The sequence below is a fragment of the Neovison vison genome, chromosome 2, assembly GCF_020171115.1.
Source record: "Neovison vison isolate M4711 chromosome 2, ASM_NN_V1, whole genome shotgun sequence".
Taxonomy (NCBI): domain Eukaryota; kingdom Metazoa; phylum Chordata; class Mammalia; order Carnivora; family Mustelidae; genus Neogale; species Neogale vison.
Window position 1 is genome coordinate 230900619 of NC_058092.1, and position 14938 is coordinate 230915556.

At 38.8% G+C, this 14938-nt stretch overlaps 1 protein-coding gene across 6 annotated transcripts in view; it reads right to left on the reverse strand.

Moving 5' to 3' along the window:
- ATE1 (arginyltransferase 1) overlaps positions 1–14938 on the reverse strand; it is a 168904-nt gene that overhangs the window by 114814 nt on the left and 39152 nt on the right. For all 6 annotated transcript variants that reach the window (XM_044240653.1, XM_044240651.1, XM_044240650.1 and 3 more), the window contains exon 8: positions 2452–2484. In XM_044240653.1, coding sequence (XP_044096588.1) covers positions 2452–2484 — 33 coding nt within the window. The remainder of the gene's footprint in view (positions 1–2451; positions 2485–14938) is intronic.

Consider the following 14938-nt stretch of genomic DNA (forward strand, 5'->3'; position numbering starts at 1 on the left):
ACATTCCATCCTATCAGCTCTTCCTAAGCATTCATTAAAAAAAAAAAAAAGATACCTAAATAGGTAAGCAAGCATTTATCACTGTTCTTTTAAACTATACTTCTTTGATTACTTACAAGGTTAAACTCTTAAAACATTTATTACCATTGGTATTTCACAACACTATCTCATAAAATACAACCAAAAGTTATGGGAAAGAAAGTAGCACATTTTAAAATTGATTCCAGGAGATCATTAAGTATAACCTTATCGCACCTTCCCCAAACTGCCTTCTATCTATATACGTTTTAATGAACAAAATTAAGGATTTTTTTTTAAAGATTTAATTTATTTATTTTTTGACAGTGAGAGACACAGGGAGAGAGGGATAACACGCAGGGGGAGTGGGAGAGAGAGAAGCAGGCTTCCAACTGAGAAGGGAGCCAGATGTGGGGCTCGATCCCAGGACTCCGGGATCATGACCCAAGCTGAAGGCAGGCACTTAACAACTGAGCCACCCAGGCACCCCCCAAATTAAGGATTTTTAACAGAAGCAAATCTTATTTTTCAATCCTTTCCTTTGTGATACTTCCCATCCTACTATACTTATAAAAATGCTTCATCAACTAAAGAGTAAATTATATAATTTATACTGTCTTCAAATTTCTTATGGTTTGCTTTTTTTATTGTTCTTGCAATAAACTTTATTTAAAATTCTATGTGACAGGCATTATGCTCAGTGTTTGTCACACACTATTTCATTTTGTTTTAATAACCATAAAATATCACCATTTCCATTTTCAGATTAACTGAAAGATGAAATGACTTGCTCATGAGCCGACATTTCAAAGCCCATAGTCTGTCCAAACAGAGCTTTGTTTCCCCCTTGATGCTGGATTATTTAGAAAATGTAACCAAACCTGGATGGCACTCTCTGGCCTCCTCAGTTTCCTCTAGCGATCATCAATCTGGTCTCTAAGAGTATTGAATGTGCTAGACTGGGCTACACTGTATACCCACAATGCTTCAGTAATTTTGTGAACACAGTGTCACAGAAGCAGAAAAGGGAACAATTGCCTCTGTGTGCAGAGGCGGAGAAGGGCCGGACAGTGGACAAAGCGTGTAGGCTCAACCTGAAGACGGACAGGATTTGGACAAGCTGGGAACGGGGGAAGGGAACATAAAGGCAATATAAAGAGAAGCAGAAGGAAGAACAAAGGGAAGGCAGAGAACAGCGTCTTACTGTGTAGGGCTGCAGTACAGCCCAAGAGGAAAATACGAAATATTGCTAAGGTTTGAGTAGCACTTTATTTACTAAACTCATTTGAACTTATGACCCTGGGATCAAGACCTGAGCCTCAGCTACCCAGGTGTCCCTGAGTAGCACTTTAAAAATGCTGCTATGGGGGCGCCTGGGTGGCTCAGTGGGTTAAAGCCTCTGCCTTCGGCTCAGGTCATGATCCCAGGGTCCTGGTATCAAGCCCACATCGGGCTCTCTGCTCCGTGGGGAGCCTGCTTCCCCCTCTCTCTCTCTGCCTGCCTCTCTGCGTAATCTCTCTCTCTGCCAAATAAATAAAATCTTTTAAAAAAATGCTGCTATGTCGACTGCTTCATTGGACAGGTAGGAATTATCATCTGCGTTTTTAAAGATAAGAAAATCCAGGCACAGGGAAGTTGCTATTTGCCAGGTGTGGCCAGTAAGGGAAGGAACGCTCTGAAACCCAGCTTTGCTTCTGAAAGCAAGCATCTCGCCACACACTCTGCTGCCTCCTCCGTCCCCCTCCTTCTCCAAGCCTTACCCATCTTGTGTCAACTCACAGGTCAGGTGTTTTTCCTAAATATCTTTCTACCACAGTGTTATCACTGGAAACCCAGCTCTACACTGCAGAACGAGGATGAGGACTCCAGGTGGCAGTGCACTGGGAGCGGGGGAAGGGAAAGGACAGGAGAGAAGTTGGGGAGGGAGACACAGGAAGGGAGCATGCCTGTGTTTAAGAAAGGCTCAGTAACAGGTAAGTCCTTTGTTCTTCCCTTATCAATTCCGGGGTTTGAAAAAGAGCTCTCAAACCAACAGAAACTTGCCGGACAATAGCACCCCTCCCCGACGCCCCCCACAACTCCTCCAGCTCTCAGTTAATGCCAGGGCAGTTAAGACAATTTGGCTAGTGTCAACAGTTACGAATGAAACAGATACAATAAGGCTCTTTACAATGCAAGACTGATTTCAGTTTACTTAAAGAAAGAAAATGTTCTTAAAAGAAACAATGACCTGTTATGAAGGTGAGAAGTTCTGTAACTTACAGGAATTCTTATTCTAAAAAAAGTCCGTATTCATCTCATTACCATTATTGAAGAGTCTGTGTTAAAACAAAATGGTCACCTCTAAATTACCAAATAAGTGCCTAACAAAACATGCCAGTAGTGATGTTCCATTAGTGACCCTAGCATTAAGGTTAGGGAGTAAACTCTTACCTCCAGAGGGGAGCTGCAAAGGAACCTTGTAAACTGCAGAGTCACGTTTGAATATCAGGATCAGTTTCATCCAAGAAATGCGCAGCAAAAGACAACAAAAAAGGAAAAATTATTATTACATATCTTTTCAATAACAGCATCTAAAGTAAACTTTAAAGTCTGCAAAATTAACATTTTTGATATATTGTGTAGTTCATCCACAGAGTATAGAAAAGTTCAATCTACCCCAAAGTTGGTATCCAGCTATTTGAATTAAATAAAATCTGTATAAAAAGTGAATTAAAGCCCAACAAATTATTCTTAAAAGCTTTCCTTTTTTAAGGTTTCATCTTACAACCCCTACATAATATCACATCCTCCACAGCAATCTTCCTGACAATGAATGCCACAGGCAAAATTAAGTAAAGGTCAAGAGAAGGCAAAGATAGAAACCAAAGGGGAACCAAGAAAAGAAATAAAAAGTCTAGAGCAGGCAAGGAGGCTGGGGAGCAAGAGTGAGAGGAGGAGAGTCCCGCCCACTCTGGGGCCTGGCCACAGCGGTCCCCCTATTCTCTCTCAGCACACATGCCTCCTTGCTCTCTCTACTATCTCTTTCTCTGACACCTGTCAAGGCTTACAGAATTTCACCTGAAACTAAGTGTTATACATGCCATTGCTCAGCATTTAAATAAAGAAGCATACATTTTGGCAGGGCAGGGAGGAGCCAGGAACCAATGACAAAGCAAACTGCAGCTCAGCTCTGGAGTGAGGACTGTCACATAACTCCACAGACATTCGTGATGATAATTCACAATGTTTTTTAGCTGTTATTTATAAAATCAACATTTCAAATCCTTTGAGAGTTACTGGAGTAGTAAAATACCCAAGTAGTATAAACTCTTGATCTTTCTAAATGCAAAATAACTACAATAAAATGCAGTAACAGGCTTGTTTGCAAGCCCTCTTGAACTTCCTCTCCACAACAAAGCTAGCTAGTACTCACCGGGAATACCAATAATTTCATTCTCTTTTAGAGATACACATTGAAATATTTCTCAATGAAATTACATGATGTCTGGGATTTCCTTCAAAATCACTGGGGGCTGTCAGGAGGGAACTATTGTAGGATAGTGTGTAGATCAAACAAGACTTGCCATTATATTAAACTGGTGAGGACAAGAGATGAATATATGCAGATTCATTATAGAACTCTTTATACTTTGTGAATATTTCTAGTTTTCTATAATAAAGTTTAAAAAGTATATCAGACACTTCCTCCCCACAAAGCTAAAGCAAATATATTTGTAAAATGTTACTAGTGCACACCAAAGCCGCGTAATTAGCTACTATCACTCAGGTCCCGGTACTTAAGGAACCTTTTTCTTAATTTAAATATCAATATACAATTTGATTATATTAACTGTTAAGAGAACTTTCTGAAAGTGCAAGATATACCAAAATTTTAAGTTTTCATAATGCTGATATGTAACAAATTAATTCTGTTGAAATTTAAAGGGCAACCTTGTGATCTTGGATTATTTTCACAGTAGCCCAACACAAGACTATCCCTACCCTTCCTCCCAGGACTAAAAAGGAAGAACTGAAAGACTAGCCAGTTTTAACAGTGGAGAAAAATGAGGTACGGAGAATTTTTATCTCAAAATGAGAAATAGGCTCTTGCCTGGTTTCTGGCCATTATGCGCATATTACTGACGTGGTACGCATTATACTTCAGGACTTAGAAGTAGTTCTGGTTCAGTAGTAACTGATGTGTCAATTAGAATGGAAGGCACTTGACTTTAAATAACAATCAAAAGAAACACATAATTACTCTCCAAGAAAATGAGGGTCTCCCTGAGGATCCAGTAACTGACACACACCTTTGTCACATGTGCATACAACATTCCTATCACAGCTTTTTCAAAATAGACCTAAAAATTTCTATGCTGCTTGAAGCAGCCAAAACATGAAGTACATAAGTAGAAGTTCTCAATTCCCAAACTAGTAAAAACAGAACAACAAATCACAAGGTGCACATTCACTCTCCTACTCAAAGGACATGAAAATGTCAAAAAATGCTATTTCTCGATTAGTACACCAGAAAACGCACGGCTAGTTCCCTTCAGTTAATTAGTTAGTACATTTTCATTGTGAAATGGCACATATTATATTCAACACAAATGGTAATACTTTGAAAAAGAACTATAAAAAAGCAAATTAATTACAAAATATATTTGTACATACACTCTGACAGTAGAAATAGATGCCTTTTAACAGATACCATCAGAATGTCTGATCAGTATAAAAATGGCTCAATGATGCTGCTACAACAAAAGAGTATGGCCACAGTCTAGAGTCCACATTATCAGCACTTTTCTAACATAGTTATACTAATATGGCTACTTAAAAAATATGTTATGGGCATAGTTAAGTTAGTAAGTTTAAGGGAAAGATCCTATTTTAGATATTTAGACAAAATGGTGAGAAACTAAAGAACTTAATATGTTTACAAAACATCTTACTGATTTTACAGACAGGAATATACTTCATCATTCTAGAAACAACTGAAAATAAATATAGCCGCAGTTTTTATCTATTTTATCTATCTTATTTTATCTATTTTAAAGACTACTTCTAAGACATGTTGATTTAATACAGCTGAAAATAGGAACAACCTCCTTGACATCTGGCTTTTCAGACGCAAACAGGTTTCTCATTACAACATCAGTAACATTATTACCCAGACTCACTTGCTAAAATTCATAAAAACGTCATCAATTATCTCATCTACTCTTGAATTTTTAAAAAAGATTTTATTTATTTGATAGAAAGCAAGAGAGCATAAGCAGGGGGAGCAGCAGAGAGAGGAAGAAGTAGGCTCCCTCCTGAGCTGGATCCCAGGACCCTGGGATCATGACCTGAGAAAGGCAGACACTTCACAGACTGAGCCACGCAGATGCCCCTGAATTTTTTTTTAAATAATAAGAAGTACGTTCCGTATTTAGCATTCAGGCATAAAGGGTATCAGTACTATTTTAAAAAACCTTTCAGGCCTGTAAAAAAGGAAAAAGGATAGACCCAGATCAGTTCTCATGTTCCACACTACTTACTGACCTTGCTTCTCTTAAGTATTCTTACCACCTCTAGCTCCATCGTAGCCTATGTCATAACACCCTCTCAATCCTTCCAGAAAAGCACTTACTGCTTACCAAAATTTTCTCAACAGTTTTCCAAGCACAGAATTGTAGCTAAACTTCTTGTCAGTTATGATCAGGAAATTCTTTCTTTTTCCAAGACTTGTTATTAACCATGCCAGTTATGTGGGGGGCGGTAGGGGGGTGGGGGGGCTGGATGGGGGAGAGTAGGGGAGGGGGAAGGAGGCAAGGAGAGAAGAATGCACACCACTGGTTTTGTCAAAATAGCCTGGCAAAATTATGATCAACCCTTTATCTTTGCAATAGAAAACATTCAACATGTAAGTAATATAAGCTACTATATTCCTGAAATGCCTTTTCTTTTTAATAAGGAACCATGGTAAATCCTATATTTTAACAAAAAAGGAAACATTAAACAGCAATTTTTTATAAGGCATAACTTTTTTTTTTTTCTAAATCAAAGAACGTAAGTGAGTTATGCCTACTTGTCAAAGTGGAGTTCAAGTCTTTCACGTAACTGTTCACACCGATCACCCAAAGTGTCCCCGCATTAACCAAACACCGCCACTGCGCCTGCTTCCTTGATCTTTCACCCCCGCACATGGTATTCACAAACTGTCAGAGGACAAGTCTAACGACTTTAGGCTATAACCTAACAAAATCTTTATTTAAAACCTTTATCATACCTCCATGTAAGATGCTAAGTTTTCCTACCAGGAATTTGGCAGTTTTGATTCACTTAAGAGTCTAAATTAATTTAATTGAGGCTCCCTTTCCATTCTCCCACAACTGCTGGTACATATTTGGTACTATACTTGGAAACTGACTGTTTTAAGGCAGTGTAGGAACTAAGTTTTGTTAAGAATGTGTTTCTCATGAATCTCCAACTCTTAGACATTAATCTGATTCTACAGAAGAAAATAGTTTTCTTATTTCATTTCACTGCAGAAAAACAAAACCTTCAAAAGCAGCCTACAGAGCTAACACCCATTTAACAAGTTATCCAGAGAATGGAATTAAATCTGTACTTAGCAGGCAGTGACAGCTAAGGTCTGAGGACAAAGATCCTGTTTACCCTGACTTTAGTAGGGGAGAAAACAGAACAGATTCAAGCAATCCTTAACTTCCTTTCTAGAGTTGCTCTCTAATCCACCGGCCGGCAAGGTGGCTGAAGGGACTAACACTTGCACTGGCTTATTTGGTTAGACCTGGAGCCCTTGGACTAGCCATTAAGCTTCAATAAATCTTAAAAGATGACAAAGAAAATCATACTTACATCCTAATGTATTTAAATCTATGTCCCCTAAGCCACTAAATGCCCTTCTTTTGTCAACAGAAAGGAAGAACAATGATCTAAGAGTCGATCTGGAATCTCACTAGATTCATCTACTTGAGTGAGTACCTTCAATTATTGGGGCCTTAGTTTTCTCTCTGTAAAATGATTTCAGCCAAACCAGTTTCACCAAAAGGTACCATGGCACACCAAGTTCCTGAGGCACTCTCTAAAACATGACTCCACAGCCACAGAGGTTCAAGAAATGCTGCGTATTACTGCCGCCTCACCTCCCCCTTCCTCATCCTAGAGAATATAAGGTACACTGACAAACTGAGGGTTTCAAGAATTCCTGCCATTAAAAACAAAACACCCTACAAGATGAGTAAGTTCTGTGGATTGAAAGCACAGCATTGTGATCGTATGTAACAACACTGTACAATATAGTGCAAGTTGCTTTAAAAGAAAAAACCCAAGTAGATCGATCTTAAGTGTTTTCATGACAAAAGAGAAATGGTACCTATGTGATATAATCAAGGTATTAGCTGGCACTCTGGTGGTAATCACGCTGCAGATTATGGGTTTCAAATCAGCATGCTATAGACCTCACACAATACTCTATTGTCAATTATATCTCAACAAAGTTAGAAAAACAAAAACTCTTCAACTTTATTTAATCTAGTGCTTTCCAAAGCTACATGACCAGAAAGTTTTGTTTTTTGGTTTGTTTTTAATTTCACGTAACATTTAGTAACATTCTATAGAATATTCTACAAAACTCATCCTGGGAAACACTACCAGCTCTGATTCAGTTTCCCCAATCCGTATTTAATAAAAATGCTCACTAAAAATATTCCATACGCCTGTCTATAGTATGAAAAGTCTAATACAAACTATCAGTGAATTACTGGCCCCCTTTTCCCTCCTTTTAAGAGGTACGGTTCCTATCCAAAATTACCCCTCCTACTATAACATTTTGCACTTTAGATTGGTGAGCGGCTTAATGCTCAAGCCAACACCACGGAAGGAACTAGAATAAAATGCCTCTTGAAAGACTGTAATATCTTCCCAGAATCACAAAAGTCCATAACACTCTACAAAGAGCTTCACAGCTTTCGCTGTGTTGAGTCCGGTTGGCTAATGCATGCCCTAAGTAGAGAGCTATTTTGATGCATACTCTTTTACTACTTGCCAATAAGAGCAGTAGAGATCTGGGCAATAACTAAGTCGTTCAGTACCACCTACCTCACTGCACGTATTCACTATAATGACAGTTGTACGTCTTACAGTGACTTAGTATCTATTAAAACAAATAACATATATTTGAACGTATTAAAAATTTACTTACTATTTACTACCTCATGTTATGGTGCTTCCGTTTCTAAAATTACATGGTGAAGACCGAAAGATGAATCTGTAATCCGGTGAGAATATAATTCTACAGGCTTTTCTTTCCAACCTACGAGCTGCGGTGGAACCACTACCAAGAGGCAGACTTTCATGAAAACCCTTCGAGGGAAGACCATCACTCTCAAGGTTGAACCCTTAGATACCACAGAAGACGTGAAGGCCAAGATTCAGGATAAGGAAGGAATTCCTCCTGATCAGCGGAGACTGACCTTTGCCGGAAAGCTACTGGGAGACGGACATACTCTGCCTGTTACCACGTTCAAAAGGAGTCCGCTCTTCATTTTGTGCTGGCGCTAAGAAAAGGAAGAGGAAGTCTTACACCACTCCCAAGAATAAGAGAAAGAAGGTTAAACTGGCCATCCTGAAATACTAGAAGGTGGATGAGAATGGAAAAATCCGTCGCCTTCGTCAGAGTGCCCTTCAGACTGAGTGTGGTGCTGGAGATTTTATGGCTGGCCGCTTGGACAGATGTTACTGTGGCAAATGTTGTCTGAACTATTGCTTCGACAAACCAGAAGAGAAACAACTGTATACGGGTTAATAATAAAAGACATGAACTAAAACAAACAAACATATATATATATAAAAATATATAAAATTTTTATATTTATATTTATATTTTTATATATATAAATATAAATTATATATTATTTTATATAAATATACTCTATTTTAAAATTATATATGTTTATTATTAAATATTCAACATATTATTAAAATATTTTTAATATTTTAAATATTTAATTTTAATTTTATTAATTTTAATTTTTAATTTTTAATTAATTTTAATTTTAATTTTTAAATATTTTAAAATATTTTATATTTTAAATATATTTATATTTTATTTAATATTTTAAATATTTTAAAAATTAATTTAAATATTTAAAAATAAATATTAAAATTATATATATATTATATATATAAAAAATTCTGCAGCTTGAAGAGCTCCAAGAGAATGGAATTTAAAAGACTTTCACTGTTTTACAAAACTATCAGCACCACAAACAAAATCACCATAAACAGAGGTCATATCAAAGGGCAAAGAAAAGTTCTTGGCCAAGTCACCAAAATGAACATCTACTAAAAAAAGACTCCTGTGTTGGTGACATCATGTGCTGAGTCCAGAATCATGGGCTTCTCTAATGGAGGAATCTTTTGGGGGCACCTGGGTGGTTCAAACGGTTAAGGGTCTGCCTTCAGCTCAGATCCTGATCTTGGGGCCCTGGGATCGAGCCTGCACTGGGCTTGTGCATGTGCCCGTGTGCTCTCTATCAGTTAAATAAATAAATATATATATGTAAAAAAACACAATCATTCCACCACAAGACCTAATAAGCTGAAGGCAAACTTGTTTACAACACTTACATTAAGGACTAGCACAAAATATTAAAATAGATAATAAGAAATGTGGAAATAATTTAAGTGTGTTTACGAGGAAAAATATCTTGGGTTTGTTTTTTTTTAAATGAACATTGGGAAACTATATAATAAGAAAAATCTTTAAACCTTTTGTTCTCTTAATCTGTAAACTGAGTGGGGAGGCGTCCAAACTGAAGTCTTAAAAACTGCATTCTTCTCACTGTGACATTTTCTTAAGTACTGCATACAGGTTATTTCCAGATTGGGAAAAAACATCTAAAAGATATGTATATGTGAAAGGACCCCTAGCCAGAGAATACAGAAAACTCTCAGCAATCAAGAAGGAGAAAAGAGAGAGCCTGATGTTTGTAAAGGTGAGACAGACTCTTAAACAGGCACTTTCCAAAAATGAGGATATTCAAACGGCTCATACATTCATGAAAAGGTGCTTGGCAAAAGGCAAAGTTAAACTTCAATATAGTACCACTAAAGACACCCACCAGAGAGGCTGGTTAAAATGCCGTACACTACCAAGCATTGGTGAGAATGTGAGGCAATAAGAATTCTCGTAAGGTCCAACCACTACAAAAAACGGGCCGTATTCACAAAAGCTAAGATGTCTTTACGCTACGATTGAGGGATTTAATTCCTAAGTATATACCCAAGAGAAATGAGTGTCATGTCCATCAAAAGACAGGCAGAAGAATGTTCATAGCAACTTTTTTCATTATAGCCCCAAACTGGAAGCCATCCGCAGGCCCATCAGCAGGAGAAAGGACTTACCGTCCGCCACCCACACCACGGGAGCTACACAGCCTCAGAGAAAACTGCTCCCGCAGGCAGCACACGTGACTCTCACAACAGATGCTGGGCAAGAAGGCGACACAGAAGATATATATTGCACGATTACATGTATGTGAAGCTCAAGAACATCTTAGGGTCCGAAGAGGAGCTGCCTCTGGGTGAGAGTGTACCGACTGGAAAAGGAGCCTTCTGGAATGCTGAAAATGTTCTTTTTTAATCCGAGTGGTAGTTACAGTGCATACACAAATGTAACATTTCAATAAGTTACACACTTAAAATGTGTGAGCTTTGCTGTATATAAATATAAAAATTAAATTCAAAAAAGAAAATAAAAAGAAAAAACTACGAGTAAGCTCCTCCTGTGCATTTTTCCTAAAAATTATTTAAGCCATAGAATTTTATGGTTAAAAGGAATTTGGTAATAATCTAGTCCAGCTCCTCTAGCTTGCGTCCGGATAAACTGAGGCCCACACATGTTACACCCGGTAGTCCGTTAGCGGCAAAACTAGAAGCCTTTCTAGGTTCTTGCTCTCCTTCCATTAAACCAAGGATTCATCACCACCATTAATCAAACTCACACAAAAGTAGTAACATGCAGAGATACCAAATCTCCATATTATAAAACAGAACTAAGATATGGTGACAAACAGACGTTCGTGAAACAAGGAAACAAAGCAGCTAAGAAGTCTATAGCAGAATGCATGTTTATGATAATGGCAAATTCAGCCAACAAATGGCAAAAAGGCAGGGTTTTAAAAATGTGTTCACAAGCAACATAAATGAGGAAGACATCCCGTGTCCCGTTTCCCGGCCTTGCCAGTGCCAGTCCTTACATGAGCCGCTCACGCCTCTCCCGTGGCCCTGAAACGCACCTTCCGACAACACACACAGGCCTGTGCTCTTCATGCAGGGGTCCGCCAAGGGGCCCCTCCCCTCAGAGCCTCTTGCCGACGCCCTTCCTTAACCATCACCACCACCAATCTCTAACCCTCCCCTTTTCTTCATCAACTGTTACCCCCTATCACTCCGATAACATACCGCACATACTTTTTATCTTCCTCACCGGTATGTAATCTGAGGGTAAGAAATTTCCGTCTTGTCCATGTGTTGCACCCCTGGAGTCTAAAATAATGCCTGGCGCACAGTAGGAACTCAGTATTTGCTGCTTAAGTGCCTACATGCATTCATGCGTGACTTGAATTAATCATGGACGAACACATGAATATTCATAGTCTCCCCTTTTTCCCGATGTCTCTTCATGGCCCCTGGCTACTTTGTAGAACTGGGTCACACGGGGTCAAGGTGAAATGCCATAACCGAGAGAAGCAGTCACCAGTAACCAAGAACTGCTATCACTGAAGAAACCACCTGTGCCCTGCTCATTGGATCTTCCCAGGAGTCCAGAAACACCTTTAATCTCCTGCAGAGAAACTTCCAGTAAGTACTTCTGAGGAACAGCTACTCAAGAGACCTAGGACATAACCAGGTATCATTAAATGACACGAAGTTGGGCAAAGGGATTCAAACTGACCTTGAAAACCTGGGTGTCTTTCAAAATCTGAATGACCTGAATTAAGGATAAGTAGAGAATACAAAGCCTAGAAATAAAAATTAGCAGGAAACCACAACTGAGACAAAATTGTAAAAGCCCTCTGGTCAAAATGCTAAGGAACAAATATATTATCAGTAATTTAATCATTATTAAAAACTAATAGTTGATTTTATTAACAAATATTAATAATGGCTATAGGTACTTCTTACACACTTATCAAATCAACTCATTCCAAGCAAGATCACATATCTCCACATCATACCAGGTACATATATACCCAATAATTTTTTTAAATTTTTATTTATTTGAGAGGGGGCAGGGGGCAAGAGAGTTGGGAGAGGGACAGAGGGAAAGGGAGAGAAGCAGACACCCTGCTGAGCGAGGAGCCCAACATGGGGTTCGATCCCATGACCTGGGGGTGAAATCAAGACCGGGATGCTCAACTGACTTAGCCACCCAGTTTCAGGTACTATTAATATAAAAATTATTTCCAATAATTTTTAATATTGGTATTTTAACATTTTTAACATTAATGCAAACCTATGTCAGGATGTTTAGTAAAGTATTTTTAAGCAATTTTTTTTAAGAATTTTATTTATTAATTTGAGACGGAGAGATACAGAGAGAAGGAAAGCACGAGCAAGGGGAGAGGCAGACAGAGAGAGAGAGAAGCAGACTCCCTGCTGAGCAGCGAGTCCGATGTGGGGCTCGATCCCAGGATGCTGGGATCATGATCTAAGCCCAAGGCAGACACTTCATCATCTGAGCCACCCAGGCACTCCTATTAAAGTATTCTAAAATCCATTTTATTTGTTAAATAAAATGAGCAAAGGACCATGTTGTGCTCATGTAAGTATCCTTAGGACCTACCACAGTGACTGAAACATGCTAAGAATTCAATGTTTATATGATTAGTTGAATAGAAAAATCACCGTCTTCCACGGCTCAGAAGAAAGGAACATGGAGCCATTCTAAATAAAAAATTTTGCACTATTTCTAGAATGACTGTCACAGAAAAACATGTAACACACACATCAGTATTTACAGACCCACACAAATATATCCCCCATTTCCCTTAAAGGCAGAATTATGCTCTGGATAAATAATCAGGCATGTATATTTTTTTAACCTTTACAACTACTAACTAGAATAAAATCAACTACTTTTTAATCATGCAACTAGTTACCTAAAATTATTTGGCATAGCGAATGAATTACCAGAGCAAAAACAAACTTTCCTGGTTTGGACTAGTTATCAATAGGCAGTACTGTTCACTTGTCAAGTCACTACCAGGAGGTCATAAAACTTGAGGCTCCGCGGATTTAATGGCAAAAGCAGACCTAGCACACAAGGGCTGAAGGCGAATGGTGGCCACGACAAGATTCTTCCTGTCACCTGAGCTTTGCACTCACTAAAATGTGCTTCACTCACTGTAGGTAAATTTCTCAACACTCTCCTTCAGGAAATTCAAAACAGCTTTTACTTATTAGAGAAGGACAACTGTCAGGAGCTTCTGACATCATCTGAATTCTCCTTTCGCTTCAGGAGCCGAGTTTCACAAACATTACTTTCTGAGTAGTTTTCCACTGGCAACAAGTGAGCTCTCTTTCCAGCTGTTTCTCAAGAACAGGCAACCCGGCTGCGCGTTCGCGCGGTGCGCGTTCACGCGGTGCGCGTTCACGCGGTGCGCGTTCACGCGGTGCGCGTTCACGCGGTGCGCGTTCACGCGGTGCGCGTTCACGGGGCAACTACTCCGTTCCAGACACTCTGCTGGGCATCGTGTATTTCTTCTGATTCTGGAACCATATTTTTATAGGTAGGTAAAACAGCATGAAGTATACCATAGATTATGGTAGACTAATGATCTAATTTTTCAAAAGTAGAGATATACCCTAAAGAATAAGAATCTGTATCACAAGAGTAAAAGAAGAAAAAAATGGCAGAAGCGTTCAGTTCCTTTCCCACTGTAAGCAAAGCCAGTAAGAAATACATGTACAAATCTTCACCAATTAATCCCTTTTATAAGTTTTATGTGGTATATGAGATTTTAAAGACTCAAATTACATATCGATGAACCAAACTGGTTTTGAACTTTTTTCCTTTGAAAGAACTAACTCAAATTTATTATTAAAATTTCAAATGTGTGATCTTTTAATTCAAACAAATATTGGAATTACAATGGAAAAACAAAACAAAAGAGAAAAAGAAAATTTCATTTGCAAAGGCTGGCAGGATGGGCCAGAAGAATGCCTTACTTGCCCTTGACCTCAGTATTCACTGACGGTTCCTAATGGTTTACAATCACTGCATCCCAACGATCAAAGTTTAGTCAATGATTATCTTCATGGCAAACCCCTGTACTCTCCCCCCGTGTTTACAAGTGAGGAACCTCAAAATAAAGCAGAGGAATCAGAAACTTGCTCAAAGCCACACAGATACAGGTAGTAAGTGGGCAAACTTTTTTTTTTTTCCTTTATTGCTCTCTCCTGGGGTTTTGTCTTCAGTTTCAATGTCTGAAATTCTGGAGTAGCTTGATAACTGACTGCTAGTTATGTAAGTGTAGCAGTACAGAAAACAAACAGTAGACAAAAATAGTACAGCGGAGCTTGTCACGAGGATTTAATAAAGGTAAAGGTGTTTGGTTAAATAATCATTGACTAAACTTTGGTTGCTAGAATGCAGGTGACCATAAATCGTCAGGAATCCTCAGAGAATACTGAGGTCAAGGGCGAATAAAGCAGGAATGCAGAGTCAGGTTAACCAAGAATCCACATCCAGGGCGCCGGGGTGGCTCAGCTTGTTAGGCCTCCGACTCTTGGTCTCAGCTCAGATGGTGACCTCAGGAGTCATGGGATCGAGCCCTGCTGGGGGCTCCCAGCTCAGCAAGGAGTCTGCTCAAAGAATCTCTCCCTCTGCCCCTCTGCCCACGCGCACACATCCTCTCTCTCAAATAAG